Consider the following 19,135-nt stretch of genomic DNA (forward strand, 5'->3'; position numbering starts at 1 on the left):
CCCTGTAAGCAGTGACATGTGACAATGTATGAGCTCATTTTAGGATTTCCTACACCCTTAGGGCCTTTGTGAAAAGTCCAAGAATTTTCATGTAATACTTTTCTTTGCACTAGATATTTTAAGAAGTATTATGTGGCTCATTTTGCAACAAGTTACAGAATATGGAATATTAAGAATTTTCCCATTTTCTGAGCATACCCTTTTAAGTTACTTGATATTTGTAATTTTAGTAACTACTTTGTAAAAGAGCTTAAATTCACCTTAGAACAGGATAGATTGTTTAGATTTTTCTTTTAATTAAATAGAAAACTTGGGATTGAGGAAAGAAGACAAAAATCACTATCTTACTCAGCTTTTAGTATGAGAAGAGCAGGAAAAAAATAGGGAAATAGGAAACATGCTCTTCCTCTTTGTATTTCAGAATGACCAGAGGGCATGTCAGACCTTAGTAGAGTGTGCATACCTTTTTGTTTAACTTTGGAGAAAGAGAAGGCAAGAATATGACAAAGCCATTTTCCATATTTGAGGCCTCTAGGTTGGTTCATTTAATTTACTTAATGGCAAATAAGTTTTAAGAGAAACTAAACTCCTTGGGCTGTTTTTCTCTCAGTGGCATTGATCTGCCTTTTTTCTTTTTTTGTGTGGTGAGGATACAGCTAAGAAAAGAATGGACAGATGTATACTAAATTTGGCTCTAGGAGTGATGGATGCAGAATGTATGTATGAGTGATATACTTATGGAGCATGCTGCAGTAGGGGATGAAAGTGAAACTTGTTGGGCTGTTCATTAATTAAAAGTCACTCAACCAAGTTCAGAAGCACATGACCAGTATTTCCTTTTAGTAATAAGGAATAGAAAACATTAAGAGTATGTATTGAAGTATGGTTAAACATATGTAGTTGCTATTCATGTAGATCAAAAGCAGATATCTGCAGTGTCGTATGGTTCAACCTAACATATGTGTATTGGATCACAGGGAAAGACACTATTCGAAGAGGCTGGTTCAAACCCAATTGCAGAATCTAGGTGGAATAAATTCCAGTAAGGAGACTATGTAGATGGCCTATTTCCTCTGGCATTTTGGAACAAATAGGACAAGTTGAAATTATGGGCACCTCAGTTTACCTAGTAATGGGAAAGCTGGTAACATCGAAGACACAAACAAATGTGTGAGAACAAAGATATGCTGCCCCTGCTGAGTCGCTTCAGTTGTGTCCAACTCTGTGTAACCCCATAGACGGCAGCTCACTAGGCTCCTCTGTCCCTGGGATTCTCCAGGCAAGAACACTGGAGTTGGTTGCCATTGCCTTCTCCCAAAGAGATGCTACAGTAGTGCATTTTTTGTGTTTGGTGAAAATTTATTTATCTGTAATAGGCACAAGTGTACAAGTAGTGAAGAACAACTAGCAGATTTTTCTATTTTAAGTTGTACATGGCATACTTGGATAACACTGTCCACACCCTCAGCAACAAATATAAAAAGCAACAGGATTCCTGTCCAAATAAAAATTTATTGGGGCCTTAATCATTTTCTGACATGTTTTAAATAGTAAAGATTTTTCTGCCACATGCTTCAGAGCAGTAGATTGTGTTCTAAGGAATTTCTAAAAATACTGGGTTTACAAAAGCCTGGTGATTCAGTGGTTACAGATTGAATTTCCACTGCAAAGGCCACAGGTTTGATCCCTGGTTGTGGAAGTTATGCATGCTGGGTGAAGTGGCCAGAAAAATCTGTTGGGACTTCCCTGGTGGTTGAGTGGCTAAGGCTTAGTGATCACAATGCAGGGGCCCTGGGTTCAATCCCACATGCTGCAACTAAAACTAGGACCTGATGCCAACAAACAAAAGGCCTGTTGGAAAAGCTGATTGCCAGGCTTCCTGCAGCGAATTAAAATAGAAGACTGGTACAAATGGATATAGCAGGGAAGTGGCAGTTGGGACTGCAGGAAGCTAAAGAGTTTACTGCTGAAAAAGAAGTGGAGGCCACTCTCATTCTTCTATTAACTGTTTAAAAAGCAGGAGAAAATGGACATGCATATAGGGCAGTGACTTTAAAATCTCATGGAACCCTGAGGTTGTGCAAAAAGAGGAGGACTATGCAGAGAGTGGCCAAGGATGGGAAAGCAGAGAGAGCCAGGGTTCTGTTAATCTATTTTATATATTTGGATTCTGCTTCATAAAAGTTTAAAAACACTGCTGTAGGTCCTGAAATAGCTGTGGGATCATTCCTTGTTACAAGATTTCATGTGTCTTCTATTTCTTTTGATTTTTAGGTTAACCTGAGAATTTGAAGCAAATTGATACAGACTCTTGTGTGCATTTTAAAAATCATAATGATAGGCCTTCATGACTGTATAAGCAGATATTCACATTGTCCCATCCTTTTGCATCTTTTGATCTTGATCTGTGTTGATCTTTGAGGGAAAAATGTAATTTGATTAATGTCCCATTTTCAACTTAGTTGGTCATCTGAAGCAAAGATTATAGCAGAACTACATATCGTTATCTTTTACCCCAAATCTCAATTTTGCAGTAGAAAGTGAAGTATGGTAATTTGGTCAAAACTATTGTGTTGGCCAAAAATTCTTTGGGTTTTTCCAAAACAGCTTATGGAAAAATCCAAATGAGCTTTTTGACCAACTCAGTGTTAAGTATGTGAACAAGTAAATAGGAGGGCTAATTATTCTGGAAATTTCTGGCAGTATTTACTATAAAATACAAGGAATGTTCCAAACAGACCTCAGATGGCTTTAATCAGATGTCGGTTTTATGTGAATTTACTCTTCATAAATCAGATTAGGTTAAAAAGGCTTCTCTTGGAGCTGATTCCTTGCCTTTGAAGCAAAGGTTCTCAGCCCAAGCTATATGTATATGAGAATTGTCTGTTTAACTTATTCCAGATATCCACCGCTGTATCTTGTATCCAGAAATACCCCAAAAGCTCATAGATTATTCTGTTATGCAGCCAGGATGGAGTACCTAATTATCTCATCCCAAATCTTACAGAATAGCTGCTGTTAACCCATTTTACAGATGAAAAACCTGGGCTCAAGTATATAAATGACCTACAAGTGTCTTAAGTTGGGAGGAAGTGGAACTAGAACATAGGCTTTCTGGTTTCCAGAGGAAATAAGGCAAACCAGTGCAAACTCAAAAACTTAGGCGAAAATGGATCCTAAGAGTCAAGTCTAAATCCCTCATTTAACAAAACAAAACCACTTGCAGATTGTTTAAAGAAAAATGTGGCTACTTTCCAAGTAAGTCTGATGATAAAAATGGCTATCATGTTGATGATATGTCAGGACAAGCACCTTACATCCATTACCTCATCCAGTCTTCTCAAGTCTATGGAGTCTAAATACTACTCTATCCTTGTGTTGCAAATGAAACAATGCTCAGATAAGATTTGAGATTCAAACCCGAATTTCTCCTTTGAGACCCTGAGCTCACAACCATCATATTCCACTACCTCCTAATTAATAACTGACTTTTGAAGAGGGGGTGCATGCTTACTAGGTTGGCCTGAAGAGTTTTTTGGGGGGGTTTTACAGTTTAGGAACTTTAGGTCCAGCCTTTGGAAAGAGAAGGATTTTAATCCAAACAAGTGGTATGCTTCATGCTTTTGTGGTAAGCACATAAACACATGACCCAGGCCTTCTGGAAGAGGAGGGCTTGTCTCTGGCTTTTCATGAAAACCCAGGAGAGTGGTTAACCAATACAGATGGCCAGGAAGGAGGAGGCCACACAAAGAGGAATATAGTTCACTTCTTAAGGGAAATAGATCTGCCTTGAGGAAATAGCGTGACCAGGAAGGCCTCGCCTCTGGTTTGCCCAAGACTTTGCTATTATGATCTTATAAACAGTCATTCCTGAGCCCTACAAGTGTGTCTGCATTTGTTGTGGGGATTGATTTACCCAGACAGGTGGAAGAGTCATGACTTAACGGTTATAAACAGCTGCAGAGGCCTGGACTACTCCTGTGGCCTTAGGAACAAGGGATGTAGCCATTCCCCGAAGCCCGGCATTAACCGGCCTTAAGAACCGGCCCTCAAATCGGAACGACTGTAATTTTGGTTTAGTGCATGCACCACGCGTTACAGCTAAATAGTAACATTAAAATGTAAAGAATTTCCCGTCATTTTACAAGGGATCATTTTCGTATGCTTTCTGTTGCTGACTCATAGTGCTGCTGCTTTGGGACTGTCAGGTTTCCAGGCAGGACACATAGTAGGTATTCAGTAAACGTGGGTTTGTAGCAGTCGTTTTCCTCTCTTGAGGAGCATGCCCTAGCTACCCGCCATGAATAAGACAAAATGACGGTAAAGATAAACCTGTCCTCAACTTGCGATTTCCAACTAGCCCAGAGCGAGTTTTTCCTTTTATCAAGGTAACTTTTTTAAGTGACAGCGAGCACTACTTGTACGGAGCGCGGGGCAGGTTTGTCTTTTGTCCAATCATCTCCGAGATTTGGAGGTGGGGGAGGGGAAACGTCCCCAGACCTTCCCTGATTAGGAAGGGGGCGGGTTTAGGCTGAGCAGGGCCCGTCTCAGCCCGTCTTGACGTCTCAGGATGCTTGGCACTCCAGAGAACCAATAGGAGTGAACAGGGTCATTTGAATCGACCAATGCCGCCGGGGTGAGGGCGGGGATTTGCGAGCCCTATAAAAGCGGCGGTCCGTCCGGCAAGCCGCGGCGGAGGCTCCTGCAGCGGTCGCCGGCTCTGGTTTGGAGAGCTGCTCTGCGCCCCTCCGACCTGACCCTTTCAGCGCTCCGCTCCGCTCCGCGCCAGCCTACCTCGCTCTTCGGCGCCATGACCACCACCACCACCTTCAAGGGCGTCGACCCTAACAGCAGGAACAGCTCCCGGTGAGGCGAGGGGTTTCCGGGGCGGGAGGTCTGTTGCCCAGGGGGCCGGGCGGGTCTGGCGGCTGGTTGTTGGCTGTAACGTGCCCGGGGCGCTGCGCTCGCGCCCGGCCGACTCGCCTGGCTCGGCCACCGGCTCCGCCTTTGTGCGGCCGGCGAGCTTGACGCGCCGGCCCCGCCCGATTCCTGCTCCTCTCCCATTCATTCCTCCCCCGAAGCAAGGGGCTGGGAAGGGCCGGGGCCCCTCGCGCTCGCCGTGCGGCCGGTTTTCGTTAGTCGGGACGTGCTGAGAGGGTTCGCTTTCTGCCTTTTGCGGCGCGGCCGGCTCGGCCCCAGGACGGTGGTCTTGGGCCCCAGGTGTGCGGGTAGCCCGCGGGGCACCTTGATCTGGCCCCATTGTCCCACCCCCGACAACGCGCTCGTGTCTCTAGCCTGGGAGCAGGTGGGTGGCCCCGCGCCCGGCGTGGCGGTCAGATCCTGCAGCCGCAGCGATCGGGTCCGGCGGGCTCCTGCCCACTCGGGTCCGCCTGGCAGGTGGCATTTGTCTTCGGGCGGGGCTGGTCAGCACGATCCCCGCCCCCGTTCAGGACCCAACCGTAAACCCTCCGCCAAGTGCCTCCCCTCTGCTAACAAAGGAAAGACCCCTGCTCCTTCCCCTCCCGCGCCCACCTCCGAATGGGAGGGGGAGCGTGTCGTTCCTAGTGGGTTTTCTGCGCTCAAACCTTCGGACCTCGGTCTTCGCATCCCACCTCTTTCGCTTCCCCCTTTGACGTTTGCCAAATGAGTTCACCTCTGGGCCGGATTCCCGGGCTGGATGGAGGAGGTTTCCTGTTCTTGGGCGGGGCCGGAGACATCCATTGTTTCTTCCGTACTATCTCCACCTGCGCAGCCCGAGCCTTTCTGGCCACTCATGCCACTGCAGCCAGACAAGGGGGCCCTGGGCACGGTGTGTGGACTGGGAGGGCCTCTCTTCCGAGCCCTTGCCTAACTTGGTTGAAGGCTTTGGATGCCGTGGAAGATGTCCACATTGTCTCGGCTAATTGCACGCAGGCTGTTCTTCAAGGTGGGACACAAGCATCTCTGGGATCCTGCCCAAGGCGTGGAGGCAGCTTAGATTCCACTTTTTCTGAGCCTCTCTTCTTCACCGACCACAACCCGCCGTCATGTGTGGGCAGCCTTGGGGTCCTGGGCAAGCGGCACAAAGGGAGCCATTTTGTGGGGCTAAGAAGACAGCCGTGAAAGAGCAATGTCTCACAGGGGTTGGAGTCCTTGGGGACAAAAAGCAGGCCGCATCAGTGAGGCTGAGGAGGTAGTGTTGGAAATGACATTTTTAAGACTTCAACTCTTTGGTTGCCTTTTCAAATGTAGAAAAGAATGGGGACGATTTTAACAACTAAATCAGAGTGCTGCTCGGAGGAAGGGGAACTTGAGTAGATAGACCTACGCAAACCCTGGTCACTCCCTCTTCTCTTGTCATCCTTCCAGTGAGATTTTTTTTTTTTTTTTCCAGAGGACACTGGAACAAACTGAAACCTTGGTTTTTCATTTTGTGCCCTGAGGTCAACTTTATGCTGGCCAGACTGTAGTGATTGGGATGTGAAAACTCAAGCATTCTATTAAAAAATCAGAGGTTTTTTTATCCTTTGCGGTTGAGCGCAGTTTAGTGCTGAATTCACGAAGAATTTAAGTAACCAGGTCAAATGAATCCTCACACTAGTTTTTTCATTTGTAGCTTTGAAATGTGAGACATACATGACTTTTGGTTTTGCAAACTAAATGTTTTAACCCCCTTTTGTCATCAGTTTTCCCCAATATTGTCATCTTAAGACTCTGTGTAGCATTGTCCTTTTATTTCTTCTTTCCTTCAGTAACAGTTTCCTAGTTCTATAAACAAATTATAAATTTAGTCTGATAGGGAGCTTTAGTCTGCAAAGCTCACATGGAAACTCTGGGATTTGAAGAGATAAGAAAGAAAAAAGAGTACTTTTTTGAAAATTGCTACCCGCAGTTCATGGACACATTTTTGTTGAGTCTCAGATATGTAATTCTGATCTCATTATCATAGTTCAGGAAGAATAGCAGGATCTTAGAAAATAAAATTGAAATAATTTCTCTTATGATCCAAATCCTTTGTTTGGGGATGTCTCGCTGTTACAAATGGGCTCCACAACACTGACGTCATCGGAGTAGGTAGAACCTGCTCTTGCAAGAGGGACACAGACCTTTAAAAAGTTGGGCTGGTCAGAGCTTTGACTTTCTTTTCTAAGCTGGTGTTCGGATTGTAGTGTCTGTTTTCTTTTTGTAAGGTAAAAAAGAAAAAAAATTCCTGGCCTATTGGGGTTTTGAAGATTTTCATCTGGCTGAAATAATTCATGAGAATTTAATTATGATAGTAAGGAGAATAAGTCTAATCTCTGGGGAATGAAGGGGATGACAGTGAAGCAAGTTAATTTTGTTTTTGGGGGGGAATCTTAGTTCCCCTACCAGGGATCAAACCCATGCCCCCTGCTGTGGATGCATGGAGCCCTAACCACTGAACTGCCAGGGAAGTCTCTGAAGCAAGCTAATTTTGATTATAATATTTCAAGTGTCTGTTGATCTGAGGTACAAATGATAAAAACCTAGTCACTTCTGACTTTAACATAGAGAATGACTATTAAGAATTTGTAACATATTTAAAATTATTATTTAAACAATTTTATTAGCAGACCCAAAATTATAAGAGGTATGCCTGAACATGATTTCTTAATTCATTTAATGAATTTAATCTGAGTGAATATTTAATATGGGAGACTTACAAACAGTGGGCTTTTAAATGTTTTACATGCTATAAAAGCACACAATGGATTCCCCCCACCCCCACCCCTGGAAAATAATAGTGACATTTTAATTTAGTGTAAATTGAGTACTGAATTTTACTATGGAGAGACATGAATATTAGATTTAGAGAAAGATGCTAGAGGACCTATATAAGAAATATATTCAGTCTAGAAAACATGAAAAGCAATCAGAACACCAACTATATAGGTTTGTAGTTTAAAGAGAAAATGGTATTGAGTGATCCCCCTACTTCACTTTGAGCCCTTTTTAAATGTGCTTGCCAGGGCTTGGGGTCTGGCCCCATCTCTGTCACTTGTTTTAACTAAAGTTGGGCAGTTCATTTAGAACTTCTCCAGGCCTGACTTTGTTCTTTTAAAAAATGAGGCTATTTGCTGAACTAGACAGAGCAGAGCCCAGTGTACTACCACCCGATAGCCAAGTCCAGCTAGCACCTGATTTTTACAAGTATAAATGGCTGAAAAAGGCCAGAAGAAGTATCTTTCATGACTTGTGAAAATGACAAGAAAATCAAATTTGTGTCCATAAATAAAGCTTTATTGGGACATAGCTGCCCTCATTCATCTTCGTGTTGCCTGTGGCTTGCCTCTGTGCTGTTATGGAGCTGCATAGCTGCAAAAAAACCGAATGACCCACAGGCCAAAAATAATTTCTGTTTGGTCCTTTACAGAAAGAACTGGTGGCCAGAAAGAGAGGGTATCTAACATTCTTTCCTTTCGGTGTCCTACTGCTGATTTCTCAAGGTCATGGAGGGCTTCCTAGAAGAGGAGAAGGTTTAAGAAATGGGCTGGATTCTGAAACAGTCACCGAGGAAAGGGTGGAAAGTGCTCTGGGCAGGAGGAAATATGGGAGTAAATATTCTGAGGTGGAGATAAGGCAGAACAGTTCACGGAACAGGGAAGAATGTGGCCTGACTGGGCTGGAGAAGATGGTGAGAACTAGATAGAGTTGAGAGGGGAAGCCCGAGCAGTTTGCTTCTGTTCTGCTTAGGCCTAACCAAGCCTGCATCTGCAAGTTTACTTGTACGTATGTCTGCTTATCTACTTAGGAAAATTTATGGAAGTAGAACCCCTTCCCTGATTCACAGAAGATGCAAATTTAAACACTTGATACATTTTTATCAAAATTATCTGTAGAAAGTTTGTGCAAATTTATATTCTCACACTTCAGTTCACACTGGAAATTGGCATTTTTTTTCATCTTTACCAACCTAATAAGCAAAAATATATTCTTTTGTTTTAGGTTTCATTTATTTGCTTGTGAATTTGAATTTTTAATGTTTAGAAACTACCCATATTCTTTAATTGTCTGTTAGTCCCTTTTGTCCATTTTTATTTCTCTCATGATTCTTTTAATTATTTTAAAAGTGATTCTGTCATCCTTTGTCAAATATGTGTATTTTTGCCAAGTTTAATCTGTCCATTTTTCATGGTTTCTGGCTTTCATCTTGCGCTTAGAAGGAAAGCCTTCGTGACTAGAACCAGATTCGTACATGTTTTCTTCCAATATTTTTGTCTTAGTCTTTAAATTTAAATATTTGACCTAGCTGGAATTTATTGTGGTAAATGAAGTGAGTTAGGAATATATATTTGGTTTGTTCCTTTAATCAAAATGACTAGCCAGTTAATCCATCACAGTTCTCCCTTCTGAACTAAATAAAATACTCCAATGGTGGTCTTTTTGAGAGAGAATTCTTATCTTGACAGTCCTGAACAGCAGTTGACAAAATCCCCCATTGTAGGAGAAGTTGGTAACAGAATCTCAGTAATTGATAAAACATACTTAAAAATTAGTAGATTTGATGGGACTTTCTTGGTGGTCTAGTGGTTGGGATTCTGTGCTTCCAATGTGTGCGGGGGCTGCAGGTTTGATCTCTGGTGAGGAACTAGGATCCCACATACCATGCGGTGCAAACAAAATCAGTAGATTTGAACAACTCAATTAATAGGCTTTATCTAGTAGACATATAGAACACTGCTAAGTATATGTTCCTTTCAAGCAGATACAGAAGATTTATAAAATGAAGCACCTATTAAGCCATAAAACACATCATATTTCAAAGGAACATGTCATATAGATCCTGTCTGTATTATAATGGAAAGCTGGAAATCAGACTAGAAAGACCTATGTTAGCAAATTTACAAATGTACTTTTAAATAATTTATGGGTCAAAGAAGAAAATAATGGAAATGAGAAAATATTTAGAATGGGAACAAAAATCACAGCTTGGGGATGCCTCTGGAGGGATACTTAGAAGAGAATTTTTACCTAAAGTGTTAAATTTTTCCTTTCCTTTCAAATATAAGGAGCTGAGTTTACAAATGACAGCTAGATTTATCTGGAAACTTGAATGAAACGGACACCTTCCTAGAGAAATGTTTCTTACTCAAAATGACTTAAGAAATAGAAAAATAGACCACTCCCATCACCATAAAGGAACTGAATCTGTGGTTAGGACATCTTCCCATGAAACCATCTCCATTTTCTATGTTTTGAGTAGTGACAGGACAAATGAAATTGAGTTTTTTTCATGGAGGGGACAAATTGGTCAACCTGTGTCCGGAAGATCTGGAAATGGGAAAGTGCCATATTTCCTTGTCAAACACAAGAGCTGTAGATGGTGTCTAAAGGTTCACGGGTGTAGAGCATGTCATGGAGTCCTACACTTAACTCTTGATTGACTCTCCTTGTGACTGGTCACTCACGATGGTTAGTGAGAATAGTGAGGTACATGTGTATAGGCAGGGCTTGTGAATGATGCTGAGATGGGAGAGACGATTACGAGCTTTCGTTGGGCTTCTAAATTGGTCATGTATATGTATATTCTTCCATTTAAAAATGTTTTGTTGGAAATAAAAATGGAAACTTTTTTTTTTTTTAATAAATAACAAGATGTGCTTCTAAACTTCTTTGCAAATGTGTCCAGCTGGGCCTAGCAGACAGGATCCATTAGGCTTTGGCCTGTTCCTAAAAGGGGATGCCAACCAGCCTGTTGCTGGTACTTCAGGACTGTTTCAGCTGCCTGGTGCGGTGCACAATCTCACCACCTTAAGGTCCATCATTGAATTTATACCACATTGGAATCAATTCCTAATTTTCCCATTAACAGTTCTCTTTTGTGGGGGTGTGTGTGGAATGAATGGGTGGGTGAACTGAAATGAAAGGTGTTTGAAAACATGTGCCAGGAAACGTCTTGATCTGATCTGAAAATGACATTTCACCATCATTTCTAGGGTTTTGCGGCCTCCTGGCGGTGGATCCAATTTTTCATTAGGTTTTGATGAACCAACAGAACAACCTGTGAGGAGGAACAAAATGGCCTCCAGCATCTTTGGGACACCTGAGGAAAATCCCCCTTCCTGGGCCAAGTCGGCAGGTACTGCTCATCTCTGTGGTCAGTGGTCAAGGGGTGGGCCCAGCAGGACCACTGCAGCTAGGTTTGTGCTGCTGACTAACATCTAGCTTAATTGTGGGAAACAACAATTAAAGCTTGTCATGGGAGGAGAGATGGGGGCTAAGACGGGGGAGATGCGGGAGTTGGTGTGATGGCTGAGAACAAGGAGAGCCGTCAGCTGGCTCATGTGGCCCCTCTGTGGCATTTTACTAGCCGCCACTCCCTGACACTGTGGGCTCATGTTGTCATGTGACGCGAGCCCATTATATAGTGGCATGCTTTAGGTCTTTCCCTGGTATTCCTCACGAAAGTATATTTTGATTCAGGTGCCAAGTCTAGTGGGGGCAGGGAAGATTCTGAGTCATCTGGACCCCAGAGAAGGAATTCTTCTGAAGCGAACTCTGGAGACTTCTTAGATCTGAAGGTCAGTGCAGCAATACAGGGGGAGAGACAGGCTTGGAAGTTTACGCCCTTTAGAAATGAAATCCTCACATCACCCCCCGCCCTTCCTCCACTGTACTAAGACTTGCCACTGGAGTTTCGGGGTTTGTTTTTTGTTTGTTTGTTTGTTTGCACTTAACCACTAAATTTTTATTATAACATCAAAAAATGCAATATTAGTAAATAGAAATACAGAGTAAAGAGAAAGCATAAATGGGGAGGGGTGGGGAGGTGGGGCAGGGGTAAGGAGGAGGCCACAGACAGGGGCATAAGCCTTGTTCTTAGTCATCACTTTCCTGTAACTTTCATGAATCTTTCCCATCCATCATCACCAATATCACTCCAGCAACAATTTCTCAAAGGGCATCTGTCTATCCTAACTCTAAAGGCTTTGCTTATGATCTCAGTCCCTGGAGTTAATACCCAGGGCAAAGAGCCTCTATTAAATTATTTATCCAGTCATCCCTGAGCTTTTTCTCCCACTAGGTTTTTATCCACTGGAGTTTTATTATATCGAGTGGTAATTAGGAAAGGGACTGACTGTACTGCTGATGGAGGATTGATAGAGTAGATCAGAAAAATGAGTTCATGTGACCTTGGTCTGTTCATGTGTCTCTGCTACCAGTTGGGTTCGTCTTTATTCTTCAGTATTGATTTTTGAAACCGGATCACTTGCACTTCCTGTGTATCTCACACATAGTAGCATATCTGAGCTCAAGGATGTTTTAGTTGTTGGCAAATGTTGCCTGTTGTTTTGAGCTAAACATCAGGAGGCTGTCGCATGCTGTTACCATTGGTTGTCTGCAGGTGAGCACGGCTCCTAGGCCCCAGGTGTTTGTCTGGAAAGCCTGGTGGGATGTCCCCGAGTGGGGACCTCGGAGCACATGGAGACGGCAGCCGCCTGAATGTGGGCAGACTGGTAGAAGGGCTTTGGAATTGATGAAGGCCCTTCAACAGCTAGATTAGAAAGAAAGGAAAGGGGGTGGAAAGATAGGTTTACCTGTTTCCCGTTCTGATAAAAGCTCCTCTGAAGTGCTAACTGATATCATCAGTGTCAATGTTAAGGTTTTTTGGTGTTTTGACCATGTTACTAGCACTGGGGCAATTTATCCAGTAGCATTTTTTTTTTTTTTTTTTTTGGTCCAGTACCATTTTTGTGTAGCACTGTTCCAAGTTGAATAAAGGCTGTTTATTGCAAAGAGCACCTTTACCTTGAACTTGACTACATCAAAATAAAATTTGACATCTGTCTTCAGGGAGACAGTAGCTTCTCTGAACCATGATTGTTTTCTTTGTGTGTGGCCAAATTAAAATCTGAAGTAAATTTTTAACTTTTTTCTTTTCCAGGGAGAAGGTGACGTTCATGGTGAGTATGTCTGAAAAAAGTATGCCAATTTCTGAATGTTAGAATATACTCAATTTTGATTCAAGTCATATCCTGGGGAAAGAGGCTGGCTGGAGAGTGAACCTGGCTGAGCCCCAGGTGCCAGTGTCCATCCTCTAGGGGGAAGGGAAAGCAAAATGGAAGCTAGCAAGCACGGCCAGCAGCGAGAACAAGGCTGGAAACCTCCTAAAGCTTTCAGAACAGACGGATGTCAATCAGGTTGGTATTTGTTACACTCAGTGAGAGCTTCTTAGTAACCGTCTCTGGCATCGCAAGCTCAGACCTCAGCATTACATTTACAGTTGATTTTCTACTGAAGTGCTTACTCAGCACGACAACCGGTAACCCTGTGATCTTGTGAATGATGACTTTAGTGGGCAGGTGTAAATTATCAGTTAGCATCCACATCATCAAATTATAAGTGGAAAAGAGCTATAATCATTTAATTATTTAAAATCTTTGAAGTATTTATTGGCACTTCTTTAACAAGTGCCAGAGAATCGCTGCTGCCTGTGATGTGAGGTTTACATGTGTTTGGCCTGCAGCCATCTGGTTCAAGTTGACCCGGTGACACGCAGCCGGCCCAGGACAAAGCCGCTTCTTCAAGGCTTTTTTCTGCCATTACATTGGGCAAGTCAGTCTTCCAGGAAAACAGAAATTCCTGTTCAGTTTCTTGTTGTCTCTTGCTGGGCATGAGGGGAGGAGAATCTTCTGAACCGTTGTGAACTTTACCTGGGTTTTCCCTCTGCAGACAGATTGCTTCTCATTGGACTGAAGGTGTATTAGTTTTTGTTTCTATCTAGTTTGTTCCATTGAAAAAGATTGTTCTGCAGGTTCAAAAAAAAAAAAAAATCTAGACTTTCTGATTCCGCTGCTTTTTGTATTCAGAAATACTTCCAATGTCAGACCTTATTTAGCAAGAATAATAAGTTAATCTTTTTTTTAATAGAATTTTATTTATTTTTGGCTATGCTGGGTCTTGGTTGCTGCACAGGTTTTTGTCTGGTTTCAGCGAGCTGTGACTGTTGTCTAGTTGAGGTGGTCAGGCTCCTCATTGCGGTGGCTTCTCTTGTTTTGGAGCACGGGCTCAATAGTTGTGGCACGGGCTTAGCTGTTCCACATCGTGTGGGATCTTCCCTGACCAGGGATCAGACCCTTGTCTCCTCTTCACCACTGAGCCACCAGGGAGGCCCAAGAAGCAGCTAATCTTTATTCACTAATTTTGATCAATGAATAGAATTACAAATTTGGGGAGCCCACAGCAGTATATGAGAGCCTGAAGTTATTAAAATATATGTCATATTTGTCCTGGTAATAATTAATTCTCTTAACCTCTCCTTTGGGGTCGGCCCGCCTTCACGCCTTGAGGGTAAACTGTTCTTTGTTTGCTGAATAAAACTCTTGAGCTGTAACTGAAGAAAAGAAAAAAGTTCTCTCCCCCACCCCCAGCTCAGTGTTATAGATCCTTCAGGTGAGTAGCACATGCACCGTGTACAGGTCCGTCCTTTTCGTGTTTTTTGATCGATCGTCAGTTTGGCACCTGATTATTCTCTGCTCCTGACTGCTGCTACTTTTAGCTTGTCTGTCATAAAATGACAAGGGGCATGACAATTCAGACCATGTCTAGTGAATAAAAGTCAACCCCAGTTCTGTCGGCAACTTCACTGCAAAGCCAATCAGTTCTGCTCAGTTAAATAAAGCAGATCTTGCTTGGATATACTGCCTTCATCTTTGGGATAATTAAACACAGGAATGTCTATAGTGAGGACTTTGGAAATCTTGAAGAAAGAGGGAGAAGGTCCAGGAAGCTTGGGCAGAAGTCCTTACCTGCCTTCGGGCAAGTCTGTTGTGTTTTCTAGAGCTTCTAATTTGGTGATCCTTAGATGAGTCGGTTTTTTCTCTTCTGACATTGCTGTCTGATCAAGTTACCTTACTGGTATGCCAGAGAAGACAGACAAGTAAGGAGTAGATAGGACGTATATTATGGCAGAAGCCATAATTTTGTTTAAAAAAACAAAAACATCTTTTAAATTACTGGATTCAGTAGACAAAAGATCTCTGTCAAGTCCCATAAAAGTTTCTAAAGCCTTTACTCTCAATTCGTATACTTACAACAGACTCAAGGAAGTAACAAGCCAACCTCTATCTCTGGCCAGAGTATTTCTGACCGGATAAATGAGTGTTTAGGTTAAGGGCCATGGTTGTGTAGTCTCCACGGGTGCTTTTTTCCTCCCTTTTTCTCGTTTGGCTTCTTGTTACCCAGTTGTGAAAGACAAAGCGGCTCCGTGCATAATGAGAAAGGCAAACGTGAGATTGGCAGGAATGAGCTTGTTTATCTAAAAATCGTTTTATGGAAATAAACTACCAGGCCGGGTAACATTTGTGTCCGTCTGAAGTGTTCCTCAGCTGGGTGGCCCGGATGGTGGATTCATTTAGATCCTGTCCAGTGGGGAGGCTGTGTCCTCGCAGCAGAAATGAAACAGCTTGGGTTGATACGCTGGCTCAGGCGGAGTTCGTGGTCTGTATTCATCTGTCTTGAATGGCTTTAAAATTTGGGTTCTTGGGTTTTGTTTGTATTTGCAGTAAATTGGACATGCTTCCCTAGGTTATTTAAGGGCGCCTGTCGGAGGACTTGGGTATGGTGTGTTGATGCATTTGGTCCAGTTTCTTGTGCAACAGGAAGCTGAGGAGTAACCCTTTCTCACCAAGCTTTGGTTCATAACGGAGTGCTATCATCTTGGAAAACTCGTACTACATTTTTACCTGTAGTTGAATAGTATAGAACATTATATGCCTTAGAAGTCAGGTTCTATCAAATAGTCCAAAAATTCATGAAATGAAATGTTTAAAGCAGCAGTAGCATATTCCTGAGATGTTATGTTTCTAATCTAAGACTTCCTCCTTGAACTTCTCTGTTTTAGTCGGCAGAGTGAAAACTTAGTACAAGAGGTTTTAGGGATGTGGACCTTTAATGTTTAGTCTGATGAGGAACTTTTTTTTTAATGAGTAATTTTTTTGGAGTTAGTACTTTGCGTTGGTGTCTAATATGAGTGCTTACAACGTTCTTACATAGCATATGTCATAACCAGTATTTCTGCTTCACTGCTCCAGGGTTTTGGAACTTCTAAACTAGGAGGAAATAAATGTCTTTAAACCTTAAGGTAGTTTTTCTTCCAAGTCTTATAAATATCTTAGTTTTTTATACCAAAGGTGCCTCTGTGTATTATTGCAAGGTAGGTGTTAGAATATGCAACAGAATTTAAGATTTAACACTGAAATGAAGAGAGCTGGGTTTTTTTTTTAATTAAAAATAAGTCTGGCATGCCTTAAACTATTAAACTCTTCATAAAAATTACCTTTTGCAGAAAATAATGCATTTTTTTTTCTTTTGCAATTACTCTTGAATTTGAATCAGTGGCAACAACCTGGTTAAGGATTCCTATATGCTGGTTGAGAATTTCACAAGTCAGTCTGGGAATCAGTCAAGCAGTATCTAGGACTGGATGTATTGGGTGATAATAACACTGGTTCTTAAGACTTTAATGAGGAAAGGGGAGGGTTGATATGATGGGAGTAACTGGATTAAGATAATTAACCACCAGTGGGTGGGGGTGGAGTCTTTAATAAACATCTGTAAGCTGGATATTAAATGGTTTTCAAAAAGTCAGCCTCACTCGTTAATCATGGAAACATTAACACATGACAGAATTAAATAATCGTTTTTCACGTGTCACTTAGGCAGATATTAAGGTGAGGTGGTTATCAAGTGGGGGAAGTGGACAGATGTGAGTAGAGGATGCTCTGATGTGGGCGCTAGAGTGGGCCTGGACTGCCACTGTGGAAGGAGGCGCCCAGTCTGTTCAAGCTGAAGACCAGTGCGTGTCCCCCTGGGCCTGTGTTCCAGAGTACACACGTTACGGTTTCAGAATGATCAGACTGGTTTTACTTTTCGGCTATCAGTAGAGGATTAATCACATATACTGTATATATACTAGAAAGCAGTGACTTAAGCAAGATCAAGTGTGACCATGTGTATGTTGTTTAATTGCTCAGTCATGTCTGAATCTTGCAACCTCATAGACTGTAGCCCTCCCAGGCTCCTCTGTCCACGGGATTTCTCGGACAAGATTACTGGAGTGAAGTGGGTTGCCATTTCCTCCTCCAGGGGATCTTCTCGCCCCAGGGACTGAACCTGAGGCTCCGGCATTGCAGGCGGATTCTTTAGCACTGACACCAGGGAAGCACCTGACCATGTGTATAAGTGAAGTGAAGTCACTCAGTCGTATCCGACTCTTTGCGACCCCATGGACTGTAGCCTACCAGGCTCCTCTGTCCATGGGATTTTCCAGGCAGTAGTACTGGAGTGGATTGCCATTTCCTTCTCCAGCGGATCTTCCCGACCCAGGGATCGAACCCGGGTCTCCTGCATTGTAGACAGGCGCTTTACCGTCTGAGCCACCAGGGAAGTCCTGACCATGTGTATAAGTGGGGGTAAATTTCCAAAAGGGACAAGTTGCTATCAATTATGTTAAATACAATAAAAACAAGATTGTCTGTGATATGCTGGAAATAAAGCACACAAAGCTTACGCAAAACAGATGGACAGAGGATGCACACAGCTAGTAGTGGGGCCTCTGGGAACACGGGGAGGAGACCCACCCAGCAGTGGAGTGGTGGACCTAGAGCTTATCTGTAATGTTCACATTTAAAACATTTATGTCGCCATATACTTAAGTAATTTAGAAAAGAACATACACAGAGAAAGACCTGGGGATGCATACGGCAGAACACTACCAGTGGCTGGTTCTGGATGGTGGCCATGTGCCAACTGTTTTCTTCTTTATAGCTCTAGGCATGGTTTGAACCATCCTCCACAAAGCCCCTTCAAAAAACTTAGACTCGTCATCTTCACTGGGAATAGTTATTAGTCTTAATTTCATTCTGTTTTCCTAGAAAACATGGACACAGACTTGCAGGCCACCCTGGGGCAGAGCGAGGAGAAGCCTGTGCCCGCCGCCCCTGTGCCCAGCCCAGTGGCGCCGGCACCTGTGCCATCCCGGAGAAACCCCCCTGGCGGCAAGTCCAGCCTCGTCCTGGGCTAGCTCCGTCTGCCCCGGACTCTCGTCGTTTTGTTTCTTTGTTTTTCCGTGCTTGTGAGCCGCACAACTTGAGCCTGACTGGACATCTTTTGGATTTGTTTCATTAAAAAAGAAGCACTTTATGTACTGCTGTCTTTTATTTTATTTTTATTTTTTGGAAGAACAGGTTCTCTGTCTGTCCTTATTCCTCTGGGTCTGTAGGCCTTGGCATGAGTGTTTTCTAGTAGTAGATTGGAGGGAAAGCTTTGTGACACTTAGTACCGTGTTTTTAAGAACAAACCATTTGGTTTCAAATGTGTTAGAGGATCTTTTGTACTGAGGTTTTTAAAACCCTTTTTTGGTCAGCTTTACTTGGGTTTACCAAGCCTGGATTGGACAGACCAGTAAACAGTCCACAGGCGCTGTCCCTTCAGGCCCCCAAACAAGGTTGTCTTGATGCCGAAACCTACCTGGTGTTGCCCTAACTTCTCAGTGCCCTTTGCTAAAAAGCATCTTCCTGTGCCATATGGAGTGATAAAAGGCCTGTGCCCTATGCCTTGCCGCCTGCAAAGCAAAAAAAAAGTAAAACAAAAAATTGCCTTTTATTTCTGAACCTTAAGATACATTTAAGCCAGATACTTAACATGACTGGCTGAGCAAAGCCTGCTGCTCCCACGCAGAGGAAAGCTTGATGTTCACTCAGACTGATGAATTCCAGGTGGTGAAGCAGGGGCGGGGTCTTCATGGGGAAGGGACCCGTGGGGGGGCAGTGCTCTTCTTAGATAACTTGAAGCTGTGTGCATGATGCTGGTGCTTGACCATGAAACGAAAGTCTCATCCTTAAAATGTGTGTTGTACTTCACAACCCTGGACTGTTGCTTAAAGTAAACGATGTACAAATTTTGAAACACTGTGTCCTGTGTCATCTTTTCGGCAGTTCTACCTGCTTAGTTGCTTTTTTCTTTGTTACTAACAACCCTGCTACCCAATGATTTGATGAGCCCTTCAAATTAAAACAGACTTAAGGAAGGCCTAGAGAGAAGTGGGCTTCTCTCTAAAGAAAACAGGTTTAAAGTCAGTGTGAGTGCAGAATGCCAAAATGAACATTAACTAACATCTGGTAGTAAAAGACAGGAG

The 19,135-nt window shown here is 43.0% G+C and overlaps 1 protein-coding gene across 1 annotated transcript; it reads left to right on the forward strand.

Annotated features, from left to right (window-relative positions):
- The first annotated feature begins 4,691 nt into the window (after nucleotides 1–4,691).
- JPT1 (Jupiter microtubule associated homolog 1) lies at nucleotides 4,692–18,906 on the forward strand. The gene is made up of 5 exons (XM_004013133.5): nucleotides 4,692–4,866; nucleotides 10,935–11,077; nucleotides 11,422–11,519; nucleotides 12,884–12,902; nucleotides 17,874–18,906. The coding sequence occupies exons 1-5, from the start codon at nucleotides 4,811–4,813 to the stop codon at nucleotides 18,020–18,022; spliced, it is 465 nt and encodes a 154-aa protein (XP_004013182.1). The 5' UTR covers nucleotides 4,692–4,810; the 3' UTR covers nucleotides 18,023–18,906.
- Nucleotides 18,907–19,135: the final 229 nt, after the last annotated feature.

The sequence above is a fragment of the Ovis aries genome, chromosome 11 (assembly GCF_016772045.2).
Source record: "Ovis aries strain OAR_USU_Benz2616 breed Rambouillet chromosome 11, ARS-UI_Ramb_v3.0, whole genome shotgun sequence".
NCBI classification, from domain to species: Eukaryota; Metazoa; Chordata; class Mammalia; order Artiodactyla; family Bovidae; genus Ovis; species Ovis aries.

What these genes read in the sequence shown, in the direction of transcription:
- JPT1 (XM_004013133.5), top strand. Translation starts at nt 4,811, where the DNA reads ATGACCACCACCACCACCTTCAAGGGCGTCGACCCTAACAGCAGGAAC. An exon ending in AACAGCAGGAACAGCTCCCG is followed by an intron (nt 4,867 to 10,934) that starts GTGAGGCGAGGG and finishes CATCATTTCTAG; the next exon opens with GGTTTTGCGGCCTCCTGGCG. An exon ending in TTCCTGGGCCAAGTCGGCAG is followed by an intron (nt 11,078 to 11,421) that starts GTACTGCTCATC and finishes ATTTTGATTCAG; the next exon opens with GTGCCAAGTCTAGTGGGGGC.